The following is a 17,250-nucleotide window of genomic DNA, read 5'->3' on the forward strand; positions in this document are numbered from 1 at the left end:
AGTGTACTCGGGCCTATGCTGTATATCATCTACACTTCAGATATTCCAACTAGCAAGAATATACTCACATCCACCTTCGCTGATGATACCGCCTTAGTAAGTCGTAATAAATTTCCCAACAGAGCTTCAAGAGCACTAGAGGAACATTTACTATGCATAGAAGAATGGCTGGCAAATTGGCGCATAAAAGTCAACGAACAGAAGAGTAAACATACAACATTTTCACTCAGACCGCAAGTATGCCCCCCAATCAAATTAAATAATGTCCATATTCCCCAAGCCAATGAGGTGACATATCTAGGAATACACTTGGATAGGAGACTAACTTGGCGCAAACACTTATCAACCAAGATTACACAAATGAAGCTAAAGTCAGCTAGCGTGAACTGGCTTATAAACAGTAAATCATAACTGAAACTAGATTATAAAGTACTTGTATATAATACAGTGATTAAGCCTATATGGATGTATGGTATTCAACTGTGGGGTACGACCTGTGCAACCAACATTGACAGGATCCAAAGATTCCAATCTAAAACGCTAAGGGCCTTAACGGGAGCACCGTGGTATGTCCTCAATGAAAATATACATAGAGACCTTGGTAAACCGCTGGTTAAATCTGTAATCGACAGCAGCAGAGAAAAATACAAAATAAAACTGCGTAACCACCCAAATCCACTGGCAAGTGGCCTGTGCAACACAACAAATATAACACGCCTGCGAAGAAGAGATCTACCAGCCTTTAATTGAGCGACGTTAAACCTACAGGGCTCAACCTCAGTGTTATTATTGTACATTATTGTAAAATTAGACGTAAGATTTTTAAACTTGTTGTTAGGCTTAATATTTAGATGTAAAATAAGCAGATCCAACAAATAAACGCAAGTATAATTAAAAAAAAAAATTGCGCAGCTGACATATGTGTGAACACAAAACCCAATTCCGCAATTTAAAGTTTATTTGCCTCAGCTAATTGGCCTGTTTGAACATACTCGTAGTCTTAAGTGTGATAGTGAAAAGGTGTAAGCATGGTCGTAGGCAGGTAGGTGCAGGGCGCTCGGGTATAAAAATCAGAAAATTTTTAAATTATAAATTAAAAAAATTGCCATACATTCAGGAATAGCCTGGAATTCTTTTGTGGAATTTAGTTATTTATTTTTAACATATATTGTTGCTTTGAAAAAGATTTCTATGATATCCGTCCTAAATAATGGCAATTCGTAACAATAAATTGCACAAAAAAATTAAAACAAAAATTGTACTCTTTTTTTAAGTTTTGTACTGCTTTTTTTCTATCGAAAATAGAAATGTACTCCTTTCTCCGTTTCAGAATCTGGCAACCCTATATATAAGTAAGAAATACTTTAATTGGTTTATAAGTATGCAGTGTACATACATGTATTACGCCAGAGATCCTAATTCTTGTTAATATTTTAGAGTAATAAACGAATGAAGCCTGTGCTGGATGTATTTTGATAAACTGGTAGCGGGCTCAGTGAAATTTTATTTAAATTTGCTTACAATATTTGTGAAAAGAAAAATGTAAATATATCGTCACCTGAAATGCAAAAAGACGTAACAACATCGTAGCTGAAATGGAAAAAGTCGTGACAAAATTTTTTTATGTGTTTTTTTTTTGTTATTTTATGGCCTTATAACAATTATATTCAACAATTTTTATTGAGCTCGAGGCCGTTAACAAAAAAACAAATAACTCAAGGACGAGCACACCTAAAAAGTTAAACATTCTAAAAATAGAATTATTAGCAAAAACCAACAAAACCAACAACCACATGATCAAGTGAATTTCAGCGGAATAGCTGCTCTTGATTGTGTTGGCATAACAAAAATGAAAAAGTGGGAAAAAAGCAACGATAATTTACAAGGCGAGCTTAGCACAGTGCACAGGCAACTGGCTGAGTCAGTGGGATCGTCGGTTCGAAGCCTACTGAAAGAAGTCTGATGAGGAAATGTGGTGATTTCCGAAATAGCTATCACTTCTACCATTTTTTCTAATTATTGTTGCTTTTCCACATAAAACTTTCATTAAAAAACGGCCTCGAGCTCAATAAAAATTGTTGAAAATTTTTTTATTTTATTCATTAAAAGATGTGGGAGTTGCAATTCGATGAAATCCAGCATATCAATCAAAAACTGAATTTTAATTTTGTATTAGTTACCACTTTTTGAATTTCAGCGACGATGTTTGTTACGTCTTTTTGCATTCCAGGTGATATGTGAATAAAGTTTTACTTTGCATTTGTTTTGTAAACCCACTTCTCTGAGTCAATATGTTAACAATAAGAAACAGTAATCTTTACCGTTAGTTAAAATTTTTCAATCAGCACACGGGTTGAATAAAAATTAGAAACATCTGTAAAAGCATCGATGTTTTCATTCAATACATCGAACTGCCATCGATGTAATTTATCGAAACATCGATTCTTCAAACATCGATGTTTTCACCGTAATTTACATCCCTAACTTATAGTAGTAAATATATGCAGCTTTGCTGACTACAAATGTGTTTTCAACACGATTTCTAAATAAACAGTAACCGTAGATTTTAAATTAATGATGAAAGTATTGTTGTAACGTAAATAATTTAACAATCCAGTGAGAAGAACCCGAAAGATTTAGGAATTCAGAGATTAATTCAAGGATGATCGTAACAATACATACAGTGACGAAAATATAAATATCGAAGAGACATTTTGGCATTCTGTGGCTAATTTCCTTTCGTTTATTTGATGTTTATTATTTTTGTATGAAAGTGTAGCTCGTTATCTAAGAAAAACTACGCAAGTAAAAATTTCAAACTTTGTACGAAAATTAGCGAAATTCTAGAGATTTTTAATTAGAAACTCTAGTAACATTCTGAGTATGCAACTTTGTAGCCAATTCAATTTTTTTATAACGAAGTGCAAATTTTAAGTAGCTAGGACTTACCATTCATTTTTGGCAAATTTTTTGTGGAAGCTGTTGCTAATTTCTTCTGTACAAAATATTTTCGAACATACTTTGTATGGAAGAAAATGCGTTAACAAAAAATTGCCAAAAATCAACGATAAGTCCTTTATTATACCAAAATTTACAAAAACTGCATACTCAAAAAATTTCTATAAAATCGGATTAAACAGTTTCCAACTTTGATGTACATTTGTTAAGATTTGTCGAACTTGTAAATATAAATGTTCTACAAAGTTTAAGATTTTGATTTACAGGGTATTGTTTAGATAGTAAGCTATATTTTCATAAAAACATAATAAACATTTTTTAAACAAAGAAAAATAGCCAAACCTTTCTAAAATGTGGATTCCTTATTTACATTCTCGCCACCGTACATCATAGAAATGAAACATGAGAACTCATTTATTAGATTTTAAGCATTAAACGAATTAAAAAAGTAAGAAATAAATAACATCGACTGAAGTGCGAAAAAAGTAAAAAGAAAAGGCTAAGAATCGGCCAAAAACGGCCGATGCGGTTGATTTGACCGATACTAACCGATGCCGATGCCAATTAATCGGTCGTTCACGCCTCTAGATGTTGTCTTTTTCATTGCTAACTTTTGAATTGAATTTTCAATGAACTGTTCTTATATATACATTAGACTGCATCACTCCCCATACAAAAAAATTGGTACTGTTTTTCCATTGGAATTATAAAATCTGTTGTATTATAAGATGTCCTTCAAAATATTTCGGAAAAATATTAAGATTTAAGCGAGCTTGACCGATTTAATAATAATAATAATAATAATACCAACGGGTTTTACCCTCCATTCCCGCACATCCGCACGAGGGGTGCAGTCCGCATGACGTACGGAACCAGTATTTTCAATTTTTGCGCCGAGTCACGATAGGCAGGAGTTTGTTAAGTGTCGAGATCTAAAACTGTTCAGCTACAGAACCAAATTCATCAGCCGATTTTATGTCTTTATTTTAATGATTCATTTATTGCGAGAGGACAGTATCGATTTCTTAATGCTGAAAAGCGGATCTGATATATCAAACGTGCTGGAATGAGCGTTAAAATCCTGGCATAAGCAACGGAGTGGGTCGTGCAATTCAAAATTAGTTTTACAAGCTTTCAGAAATAGGGGACAATAGTGTCTTGATACCCGGGAGGGAACATTAAGGCCAACTTCGCCCAGAAGAAGCGGACTTGAAATTGAGGCTGTTAGTAATTTAATTATACAAATTGTACCAAGCATTTGCCTGCGGCTGGAAAGTGTAGGAAGATTAATAAGTTTTAATCGGCTCGTATAAGGGGAAGGTTATATTGAGAATCCCAACCGAAATTTCTTAAAGCAAAAAGTGGGAATTGTTTTTGAATTGATTCTATCTTGTCTGAGAAAATTTGATACCTTGGATTCCAAACCACCGAACCGTATTCAAATTGCCCTAACTAATGTTGTAAACAGGGTTTTAGTGATATAAGGGTCACAGAATTCTTTTGACCATCGTTTCACAAATGCAAGTACACCTTTAGCCTTGTTGACTGTCACATTAATATGAAGATTAAAATTAAGCTTAGGATCCATTGCGATACCAAGGTCCACAAAATTGTATACCTGTTCCAGGTTATGCTGTTTAAGTCTGATTGTAGCAAAGACCTTTCTTGAATTGAAACGTACGATTTATAAAGCTTTACATCATCTGCACACATTCAAATTTTGGAAAATGATATATCTGTAGAAATATCATAGTTCTCCACTGAAGATCTGCTCGAAAATACTTTCAAAAATTTAGTTTTTATGAATAAAATTAGTTTCTTAAAGATGTGTGCTAAAATACCCTCAAATGACAAAACGGTTTAAGCTTAAAAAATTTACATAAAAATATTAAAAAAATAACAAAAAATTTGAACGGAATCGTAATAATGAAATTTTTTATGCTGTTTTTTAACTTTTTTCAAAGATTGGTATGAGAAACAATTGAATAACTGAACCTAAACTCTTCCGATTTAGACTTGTGAGGTATCATTGGAAAGATATTTGCTCACCCTTTTTATTTCTCACACACTCAAAGGATGAAAGAGAAAGGTAGGATGAACGAACATCATTCAAAGTTGAATTAAGATGTGTTGGTATTTGAAAAGCAAAAATTTGTATACGAATGACCTTTTTTGCACATAAATAAAAATAGTGGGAAACACCTTTCTACCGAGATCCCATAAGTCTAAATCAGAATAGTTTAGGCAGAGTTATTTAAGTTTTTCGTAAATCAATATTTGCAAAAAGTAAAAAAACAGCATCAAAAATCGCATTATTACGATTCCGTTGAAAAGATTTTTAAATATTTTATGCAGAGTTTTTACGCCTAATCTGTTTTGTCATCTGAGGGGCCTTTTTTCAAAAAGTTCCTTGAGAAACTATTTTTATTCATTAAAAACTCCATTTTTGAAGGTATTTTCAAATCGGTCCAGCTCGCTTAAATCTTAATATTTTTCCGAAATATTTTGGTGGGAGTGTTAAAATATAATAGATTTTGTAATCGCGGCGGAAAAGCCGCAACTTTTTTTGGTGATGCAGTCTNAGTTAAAGAAAACACATGAAAAGGCACGATTTTTTTTAAATTCGAAAAAATGTAAATATTTCAAAAACGGTGACACTTTTACCTGAAAATTTTTGGTTTATCAGTGAGCTCACCCCCCCACCTACCTTGCCCTAAAGTTTGGCACGTTACTTCTGGGACACCCTGTATATATTAGGGTGTTCGACTATTCGACTTTTTTCCAAAACCGGTTTTCGAGTTATTCGAAAAATTGCAATTTGGAAAATAAACTGTTCCCGATTTTGAAATTAAGAAAAAACCGGATAAACCGACTTTATTTTATATTGTCTTCATACAGTCAAAATGCTTATGTTTGTGTGAAGTCATACCAAAAATTACAATAAACTACTAACAGTAAACATAGCTTTTATTTAGAAAGGAGCAAAGCAGAATAAGCTCAAAGTTTTTTCTTAGATCAAAAGTAAACCAAATAAAAATCAGTGAAAAATTCACGTTTAGTCTTATTTCAGCTTTTTTAAATACCTAATTTTTTTACTTTTTTCGGATTTGAGCAGTGCTCTTGCCGTCTGGTCCCAGTCAACATACACAACAAGTTTTTTGAAATGGCGTTCGCCCTTCGGCAGACAACGCTGCCTGATAATTGTTACGCAGGGGAAATATTTTTCTGTCAATTAGATTTATTTCCCAACGTTAATTTTTTACGTTGCTTGATAGCAGTTATTGTCTTACGTTTATTTTTACTTTGCCTGATAAGAGTTCTTTCAATCTTCTACTTTTATTTTTATCTTCTTCTCCAACTCCATCTCCATCAATATCCTATTTTACAACGTTTATCGAACAACGGCTACAATAAACGTTGGAAAATAACTGTTATCAAGCAGCGTATAAAGTAAACGTTGGGTTGTACCTTTTATCGGCGAAATAAAAATAACTGTTATTAAACAACTTTTTCGTTAAATTTCAGAATTTGGGCAACGTTTCCAATTTTTGAATTCGGGATAACAGTTATTTTTAGTCCCTGAAATAAATGAATTGTATTTAGAAATAAAATGATAAGAAAAAAGGCAACATACTTATATCAAAATACATATATATAATGGCGTAAGTGCCTCGTAATCGCGTTAACCTCGTAAACGTACTTAATTTTGTATGGAAAAGCCTTTTTTTTAATAGAAGAGGAAGTGAAAACTGTTTATTTTTTTTAACTTACGTCCATTAATACCACGCATTTTCCCTTGTATTTTGAAGGAAGGAATTCGGCATATAGAGTGACACTGCAAGAAAGAGAACTATTTAAGTAACTTCACTGATATAATTTTTTACAAAAGCTAACACTAAGAACAGCCATATCCCTTTCCTTATATAAAAATTCTTCCTCATTCCGAAGCTATATAACAATTCATAATTACTTATAAACAAAAGCACAAAATTGAGATTGCTTTCTTTTAAGGCCTTTTAAAAACCACATATGAAAGGGTTAGAATCAAAAGGATCTATGTAGGTCTGACATTGTTTTAAGATAATTAAAGTTAAAGTTGACTAGCTATTGTAAATTTTGGGTAAATTTAGTTGAAATGATTATTGCCAGGCCAATAGATGGCATTACAATGTCCGAAATGACTTGCATCTCTTTATATATGTCACTAAGACCCTTATGATTCTAACCAGTGTTGCCGCGAATTATTTTTAGTGGTAGCCAAATTTCTTTAAGAAAAGGGCTAAAAAAGAGATAAAAAATGTCGTTGTGGCTAAAAATGGTAGCTAAAATTTTTTACTTACATATACATACATATATAAGTATACACGCAAACAGAAAAACAATGAACTCTGGAAAAAAGTTAATATTTTATCCAACCAAAAACCTTTTTGTATAAAAGGGGAAATATACGACACCAGCTTGACGGCTCCATCAAGTGATTGTACCATCAAGCTCGAAGAATATAACTTACCAGCATGCTGGTACAATGTTCATTTCTTTACAAATGAGGTCGAGGAATACCGAAATGATTAGAGCCGAAATTTCATAATTTTTCTACAATTTTGTTAAACATTGTTTTTTTTTTGTAATTCACAACTGCAATATCGTGAACTTAATCTTCCACAAACACAGCTTTTACTCATATAGTGCAAGCAATTTCCTCCAAAATATTTATTGCTTAGAAAATTCAGATAATTTCACCACTCACGACACCAGCCTGCTGGTACAATCATAAAATTTTCAAATAGTTTTTGAAGTCGCACCAGCGGCTGGTTCAATCACACCACAAGAACATACATGGTCAATCGACTTGATGAGCCATTTAACAAATTAAGCATAATAATTAAGCATTAAGCCGTAAACTTATCTATTTTAAACTATAGTTAAATCGTTAATAGATAAGTTAACAGCCCCAACACTTTTGAAGTATGTATGTATAAAAACGTAAGGAACATACAATACATATATGTATATAGGTCTTTCTTAGTTTAAAAATTCATCTCTTATATAAATAAAAAAAATGAGATCAAATTAAGCATATAGAACTTTGTCATGCCAAGTATGAATAAATTCTCCAAAGGGCTAGGGGCAATTTTAAATTAATGTGGCCAAAAAAAGTATGTGGTAGCTAAATCTAGCCACCAAAGGGCTAAAACGGCAACACTGATTCTAACCCCTTCATATGTATTTTTAGATATAGTACCTATTTTTAATGTACTTCATTGAGTTATTAGAGTAAAATCATATTAAAAAAACACAATATTCCAATTACGAAGGCGAAAACACTTAAATAATATAACTATTCGGACCTGTTTACACATATATATACCTATGTGAGAAATAATAGCAGTGCGACATTTTGGCCAGTTTTGACTATTCTTTACATTGAATAATTTTTATTAATTTTATATAATGGCCCTTATTTTAACTTTTAAGTGATTTTAATTTTCACAGTTTCACTTTTCGAATCTATGGGGAATATAAGATGTTTTTGGTTGTCAAATCACGACTGGCTTTATTTGAATATTCATATTCTAATCTACCTATGCTATTTCTTAATTCTATTTCTTATTTTCTAATTTTTTAAAGCTAAATTGTTCCCACGTTTGTACATTTGCTGCTGCTGCTATTGTTGCTGGTGTCCAGTGTTGCCATTTTAGCCGTTTTCCGACTAGATTTAGCCGGTTGCGATAGCAAACAGCCAGAGAAATTTTGATTTAGCCGGCAGCCGATTTGTTAGCCGTTTTGCAGAAAAAAAATTAGCCGTTTTTAGCCGATTTTGCTATTTGCCTTGTTTTCTTAAATTTCAAATATGTATATATGTTTCCATTTTTGACTAAGATACCCAAAATCTGTTAGAAATGGCTACTAGCCTTATCGAGGAGAAAATTTTCATGTCAGGCAGGGTTGTATGAAATTGGGCCGATTTCGCTTATTGTTATTTTAAACGAAGAAGTGATTTTCTTCATAAAATGTTTGTTATATATGTCTTAATTTTAAGTGTGAAGTTTTATTCGCAAACTTAGGAAATAAGAAATTGTTTCACTGTTAAGACACTTAAGATGCGTTTGTGTTTGGATATAGTCATCGGCGTAGCCAGAATGAAATTTAGGGGGGGGGGCTCGACCCTATTAAGCTGGCATTTCAGGGCACTATGGCTACGCCCATGGATATAGTGCCAACAAACAGAATAAATATTACATGTAGATATTGTCTTCCCAGATAGCGCATATTCAATTCTGCCTAAATTACAAAACATCATTTTTGCCCACTCCCAAAGGTTTAAGGTAAGGGAAAAATTGATATTTTCAAGCACTATGTACACATATGGGTGTTTCCATCGGAAGTCCACCACGACAAAAAAAATAAAAGTCTTATATCTAACGTATTTACAGACCGATTTGTCTGCTTTTTAAAATATATACTGGCTATGTAAGTAGATATCATGTTTGAGTAAAATGGTCTTCCTAGGTGGCGCCAAGGTCGAGATATTTCGAAAAACCGTATTTATGGCCCGATTTGGTTCGAATTTGGCGTATGTGGTTGAAACATAATAAATCATTGATTTCCAGAAAATTGACCCTGAATTGGCGCTGAAGTCAAAATATAAAGTATATTCGATATAAAATACATGTTTTATTTGCGTTAAAAATTCATAAAAAGCAATATTAACCAAAATATAACGATGGAAATTGAAACAAGTTGCATTAATTCAAAAAACTCTAAAAACTAGAATTGCTCCAAATCATATTAAAATAAGTTTCATGAAAATAGCCATCCACAATTCGCAGAGTTTTGCGATTTTGTAAGAAAAGAAAAAATCAACTTCCATTTTTTGTCACGTAACGACACTCTCTTTAAATGCTTATATTTCAGGACCAAGCAGTTCGATTGTTTTCATTTATCGGTTAAATATAGAGCTAATTTTGTGCTATACAAATGCCCAAAAAAGTTAAAGAAAACAAATGGTATTCCTTTTTTGTATCACATTGAAACGTACGACTGTCACGTATGCGACGTATGGAAATACCCATATGTATTTTTTTAAACAAACTTTTTTGCTGATAACTTATTTAAATTCCACAAACCGAATGCCAACTTGAATTAAAGGAACCAACACTGAAGTCAGTCAAAATAAAAATGAAATAGCACAAATTTCTATGTAAAGCAAAACTCTCTGGGAATCCTACGAGACATCTGCCGGTCATATGACTGGTCATCTAAATGGGAGATCTGCAGTCATTTAGTATCTTATTTTAAATCAGAATTGAAGGAATTTCTGAAAAATCTGACCAGTTCTTTTGTGTAACTGTGATTTTGCATCGCTTGTCAACATATGGCCTCGGTTGATTTTAACTTAAGTTCGTTGTTTTACTGCCTTAAAATCGAAGGGAAATTTTTACAGCGTTTTTTATGTGTATTGGTTTCTATTTGAGTGTATTGAGAATCGGTCAGGTTTGTTCGTCGAAAATCCAGCGAGAATTCAAAATATCAGATAGTAATAGTAATAGATAGTTTTTTTTGCCGAGTACCTTTCAAATCATTGGAATTAACTAAATTAATTAAGTAAACAAGTATAAACTTACATTTTTCATTTTAAAATCGCTCCAGTTTGTAAATTTTTAAATTTAACGAACTTGTTTATTCAAATTATCGTTGACAAAAAATCCAACCATGTGCCACAATCATATGTTTTTCCTAATTGCAAATTCTTGCTGGCAAAATTTTTTCCGGCACGAATTTGTAACTTCTTTCCAAGAAATAGTCTTTTTACTCGTGATTTATTTAAACAAAACATGTGAAATTTAGTTGAAACACTTTAGCCGTTTTTAGCCGGTTTTTTTTGCCAATTTAGCCGGTTCGTCCAAAAAGTTCTGGCAACACTGCTGGTGTCAAGTGGCATCTTCCACTACAAACCTCCCCCTCAAATGTGATTGCTCTCAGCCACAATTACTTCCAAGCGGGCTCTAATATCTTCTCTGCTTTTGGCAATGTTCATGGTTGACAAACTATGTTGAGGCTGATCAGTGTCAGTTTTTATTTTGATAATTCTGGGCTTTAACTTCATATACAATACGTACTACTATTATGATTGCTGTGAGTATTGCAATTACACCATACCACATCCATTTGCTATTTTCAAGAACGACTTTTATCTCTTCCATTCCCTCGTTATTTCGAATATGCAGTTTATGAAGGAATGGCAATGATAGGTGTTTTTGTTGACTTGTCTCATTTAAAATAGTTTTCTTAGGAGCTAGGAGCTCAATAATATCGATCTGATGATTTGCTTTGAATTTCTATCTATTTATCGTAAGAGTTTTTCAAATGTAATTAACAGGGTTCCATTAGCTCTAATCATTTCTCCATTTTCTTCGATGTTTAGCTTACTGCTGCGTGCGATGATTAAGGCCGGTCCACATAGAACTTTCACGTTGGCTTTGGCGTTGGAGTTGGTTTGACAGAACGCACGTTAAAAGTATGCTTGCTACAATGAACGTTTGGCAGCGAATGCTTGGGCCACTAAATTAACATACTAACGGGAGATTAATTAATATTTCATACAATAATTGCACTAAAAAAGATATTTCTTGCCCGCACTTGATTGAAAAGGAAAAATATTTCGCATAATTGTATTTATTTGCAACAGCTGACGAGCAACGTACGCGAAAAGTTGAGAGTTGGCCATCTTTTTGCTTTGTGTTGGCGTGAGCGTTGTCGAATTTCGGCTATGTGGACGGCTGCATTTGAATTCATGTATTCATAGTCAGCTGTTGAAGCGACGCCAACGCCAACGCAACGCCAAAGTTCTATGTGGACGGGCCTTTAATCCGTCTCCAATTACTTCAATCTCTTCTAAGTGGTACGCCGCCATAGTGGGACAATTTGCTGTATGGTTGTTTAGAAGTTGTAAAAGGCAAACATCTTGCATATTAATACTACAATAGTTATAGCCTACAGATTTTCTGCAATTGTCGAATGGATACTGGTTGCCCTTACAATTAGCAGTTAAATTATTCTTTAAATACAACATTTTTTTTTTATTTTGAGCCACAGGGCTCATTTGATATAATTTGCAAAATTTTTGTTATTTGAGGAATTTTTACAAAATAAATCAGTGCATCGTTTTGGTAATAAATTTTTACATCTGAAATTGTAATAATATCGGACATGGGACAAGTGTGTCTTCCTTAAATTCTATCAAACTGATTTCTTCTGTATTTAAAATTAGTGGGTTTACAATATTATATTTTGCTAAGGCTACACCATTCAACATGTTTTTTAAATTATCAATAACTATTCTACTTCTTCGTGCCATGAGTAGAGTGACCACTTCATAATAAATTGCATTTCTATTATTGATATTGTTAATTCGGTCTGTTATTTCATCAATTTTTTCTTGAATTTCTTTGTTTATTTCTATTTGTATATTTCCAGCCCTTATAATTTCATAATTTCATTTCATTGTAGACCGCTGTGATGTAGTGGTAAGCAGTGTTGCCGCGCCGTCTCAAGAAAATGTATCCCTGACCAAGCCAAAAATGTATCCAATTTTCTTTTTTTACATATACATCTCATAATTTGTAAGAAAACCAAACATTTTCATGAAAAAGACATAATTTAACCCATCATAAGGACTTGGAATACATGTGCATAAAATCAAACATTTGTCATTTCAATTTATAAAGTACATTTTTTGTGCATAAGTATTTTGCAAAGTAAATATAATAAATAGCAAGTACAATCTAAAAAGAGCATGTAAAACTACTACTGAAAAGTATCTATTTTTCAACAAGAATCTGTATAAATATACGTATAGGATGTTCAGTTTTTGATTTTGAACTTGAGATCTTTAAAATATTCACATATATAGAATGTTTAAAATTGCAAAAATTTTCAAGCTACACATACATTTCCTACTAATAATAAACATTACTTTATTTTAAACATTTTATGTATAATTTTGCTCTTGCGACAAATTCGTTATATAACAGTAAACAGGCAATGATTAATTTTAGGGAGTGTCTATTCGCACTTTGCCAGTGTCACCAGTGTACCAGTGTCACCAGTGTCCCAGTGCCACCAGTGTCGCCAGTGTCACCAGTGTCACCAGTGTACCAGTGTCGGGAGTCTTCGGCTCGGCCAGTGTCACCAGTGTACCAGTGTCACCAGTGTCGACAGTGCCACCAGTGTCACCAGTGTCGCCAGCTTCACCAGTGTACCAGTGTCACCAGTTTCCCCAGTGTACCAGTGTCACCAGTGTCGCCAGTGTCACCAGTGTACCAGTTTCACCAGTGTCCCCAGTGTCGCCAGTGTCCCCAGTGTCGCCAGTGTACCAGTGTCACCAGTTTCACCAGTGTCACCAGTTTCACTAGTGACGCCAGTGTCACCAGTGTCGCCAGTGTACCAGTGCCGCCAGTGTCACCAGTCTCACCAGTGTCGCCAGTGTCACCAGTGTACCAGTTTCACCAGTGTCCCCAGTGTCGCCAGTGTCCCCAGTGTCGCCAGTGTACCAGTGTCACCAGTTTCACCAGTGTCACCAGTTTCACTAGTGACGCCAGTGTCACCAGTGTTGCCAGTGTACCAGTGCCGCCAGTGTCACCAGTGCCACCAGTGTCACCAGTGTCGCCAGTGTCACCAGTGTACCAGTTTCACCAATGTCACCAGTGTACCAGTGTCGCTAGTGTCATCAGTGTACCAGTGTCGCCAGTGTTACCAGTGTCACCAGTTTCACTAGTGTCGCCAGTGTCACCAGTTTCACCAGTGTCAGCAGTATCACCAGTGTCGCCAGTGTACCAGTATCACCAGTGTCGCCAGTGTACCAGTGTCACCAGTGTACCAGTGTCACCAGTGTACCAGTGTCGCCAGTGCCACCAGTGTCGCCAGTGCCACCAGTGTCGCCAGTGTCACCAGTGTACCAGTGTCACCAGTTTCCCAGTGTCACCAGTTTCACCAGTGTACCAGTGTCACCAGTTTCACCAGTGTACCATTGTCACCAGTTTCACCGGTGTCACCAGTTTACCAGTGTCACCAGTTTCACCAGTGTCACCTGTGTACCAGTGTCACCAGTGCACCAGTTTCACCAGTGTCGCCGGTGTCACCAGTGCCACCAGTGTCACCAGTCTCACCAGTTTTACCAGTGTCACCAGTTTCACCAGTGTACCAGTGTCACCAGTTTAACCAGTGTCACCAGTTTCACCAGTGTCACCAGTTTCACCAGTGTCACCAGTGTACCAGTGTACCAGTGTCACCAGTGCACCAGTTTCACCAGTGTCGCCAGTGTCACCAGTGCCACCAGTGTACCAGTTTTACCAGTATCACCAGTTTCACCAGTTTCGCCAGTGTCACCAGTTTCACCAGTGTCACCATATTGTTTTACATAGAAAAGCGCTGCATACGAAATCGGCCGATTTTTAATCCTTTTTACTATATGTTAAAATTTTTTTGTTAGAAAAAGCGCCGCTGGCGAAAATTCGGAATTAAAAATTACGCCGTCTTTTATTCCAAATTTTCATTCTATATCAAATTATTGTTTCTTGTTTGTTTAATACGGGTATAATTATTTTAATATATAAGGCTCATTCCATGGTGACGGGTGTGACATTTCAACTCACATTTTAAGGGTTAATTCTTAAACTGTAATACAAAACTCTTTAAAACGAGTATTTTGTAATGGGTTTCCGATATATACACAATGCCTGGAATAAAAATTCCAAAAACAATTTAATCCGAACGAGTTATCTGAATTTTAGTCACTGTGACGGGTGTGACTAGTACGCAAACCAAATTAACTACTCCTTACTTGCATCAGAGTTTTTCAGCTAATTATGTCTTCTGCTTATGCTTTTAAATAGTTCGTTCGTGACGGGTGTGACAAGTTGAGCATGAATATGTAAATAAACGTTATTNTTCGTGACGGGTGTGACAAGTTGAGCATGAATATGTAAACAAACGTTATTAGCTAACTTTATTTCTCAAAAAATCGGATTTTACGAACACATACAAGATTCTGCCACCTAAAGACGGGATAATCTTTGATCGGTCTCTTCTTCTCCATTGTATGTCTTAGTAATTGTAAAGTACCTTATTTTTAAATAGTATGAGGCTATTACCTGTCAAACCGAGGCCGTTACCTGAAAAAACCGTTTCAGATACTTTTTTGACCTGACAAACGAAGTAATGATATCTTTTTATCCGTGACAGCATAGCTTAACTCGAGCAACATATGTATCTTTATGATTAGCTTTATCATCGCTGATCACAAACAGATATATGACACATTTCAGATTAGCTGATAAGTAACGGTAGCAGTCCCTGGCCGAATTTATCGCAGTTTGTCAAACTTTAAATTGTGACGGGTGTGACATGTGACGGGCGTGACCAACATAATCGGTTCTTTTTTCGAAAATAAAAGCATATAAATACTTAAAAGCAATTCGCACATATTTCCCTGTGTCATAGCGTTACGTTCGTCAGCTTTTTTACACTGTCCAAGATGTGTTTTCCTTCAAAAAATTACTATTTTGTGTATTTTGTGACGGGCGTGACATTAAAATATGCTTTGCTTCAATATATAATATCCCCTGACAGATTAAACAATGCAAAAACGGTAAGAGACTACGAAAATCAGTCTTGTAAATTTTGAAAAAATTAAGCTCTCATATGGGTTTGTAAATGGTACAACTTAAAGTAAAAAGAGATAAATTTCAAAATTTCGGCTTTCAGTCTTGAAAGTTAGATTTATTTACTCTTACTTACTAGAAATAATACAGTCATATTCTTTAGTGTATTCTCGTTTCATTCGGTATCGATTACCGTGGAATGAGCCATAATGAAAATTTCAAAGAATAAAGCGCCGCAGTAAATTGTTTTCCAGATTTTTACTATATATTAAAATATTGTTTTATATTCGTAAATAAAGAAAAACAATAATTTAATATGTATTGAAAATTTGGAATAAAAAATAGCGCGATTTTTTTATTCCAAATTTTCGCTTCCGGCACTTTTTCTATAAAAAAATTCAGTATATATTAAAAAGGATTAAAAAATCGGGCGCCTTCGTCTGCGGCGCTTTTCTATATAAAATATAATGGCCACACTGGCGACACTGTCGACACATTCGTCACTGGCAACACTGGTACACTGGCGACACTAGTGACACTGGTAAACTGGTGATACTGGCCGCACTGTCGACACTGGTGACACTTGCGACTCTGGTGAAACTGGTGACACAGGTGAACTGGTGACACTGGTGAACTTGTGACAGTGGTACACTGGTACACTGGTGACACTGGTGAAACTGGCGACACCGGTGAAACTGCTGGCACTGGTACACTGGTGAAACTGGTGACACTGGTGACACTGGTGGCACTGGTGACACTGGTGAAACTGGTACACTAGTGACACTGGCGACACTGGTGGCACTGGCGACACTGGTACACTGGTGACACTGGTACACTGGTGAAACTGGTGACACTGGTACACTGGCGACACTGGTGATACTGGTGACACTGGTGAAACTGGTGACACTGGCGACACTAGTGAAACTGGTGAAACTGGTGACACTGGTGAAACTGGTGACACTGGTGATACTGGTAAAACTGGTGAAACTGGTGAAACTGGTGACACTGATACACTGGTGAAACTGGTGACACTGATTAAGCTGGTGACACTGGTGAAACTGGCGACACCGGTGAAACTGCTGACACTGGTACACTGGTGAAACTGGTACACTGGTGACACTGGTGGCACTGGTGAAACTGATGACACTGGTACACTGGTGAAANGACACTGGTGAAACTGGTGACACTGGTGAAATTGGTGACACTGGTGATACTGGCGACACTGGTGATATTGGTGACACTGGTACACTGGTGACACTGGCGAAACTGGCGACACTGGTGACATTGGTACATTGGTGACACTGGCGGCACTGTCGACACTGGTACACTGGTGACACTGGTACACTGGCAGACCCGAAGACTCCCGACACTGGTAGACTGGTGACACTGGGGACACTGGTGGCACTGGCACACTGGTGCCACTGGCAAAGTGCGAATAGACACTCCCGGAGAAAAATGAGAGTTATTGGAAAAGGTAGTGTGGCAACTCCCATGCAAATTGATTTTTCTATGCTGCATATCTCTGGAGGTGTTTATTGCAGAGGACTGGAACTTGGCACCGAGATGTGTATACAAAATTAATTCCATACTCATAGAGAAGAATTTGTGTTATTCGAAAAGGGGACATGGT

General features: G+C 35.5%; 1 protein-coding gene across 4 annotated transcripts in view; it reads right to left on the minus strand.

Annotated features, from left to right (window-relative positions):
• Nucleotides 1-17,250, minus strand: part of LOC108382557 (synaptic vesicle 2-related protein) — a 281,392-nt gene that overhangs the window by 197,484 nt on the left and 66,658 nt on the right. For all 4 annotated transcript variants that reach the window (XM_017638936.1, XM_017638929.1, XM_017638924.1 and 1 more), the window contains exon 6: nucleotides 6,730-6,793. In XM_017638936.1, coding sequence (XP_017494425.1) covers nucleotides 6,730-6,793 — 64 coding nt within the window. The remainder of the gene's footprint in view (nucleotides 1-6,729; nucleotides 6,794-17,250) is intronic.

This window comes from Rhagoletis zephyria, unplaced genomic scaffold (assembly GCF_001687245.7).
Source record: "Rhagoletis zephyria isolate East Lansing unplaced genomic scaffold, Rhagoletis_zephyria_1.1 Rzeph_scaffold_00148, whole genome shotgun sequence".
Taxonomy (NCBI): Eukaryota; Metazoa; Arthropoda; class Insecta; order Diptera; family Tephritidae; genus Rhagoletis; species Rhagoletis zephyria.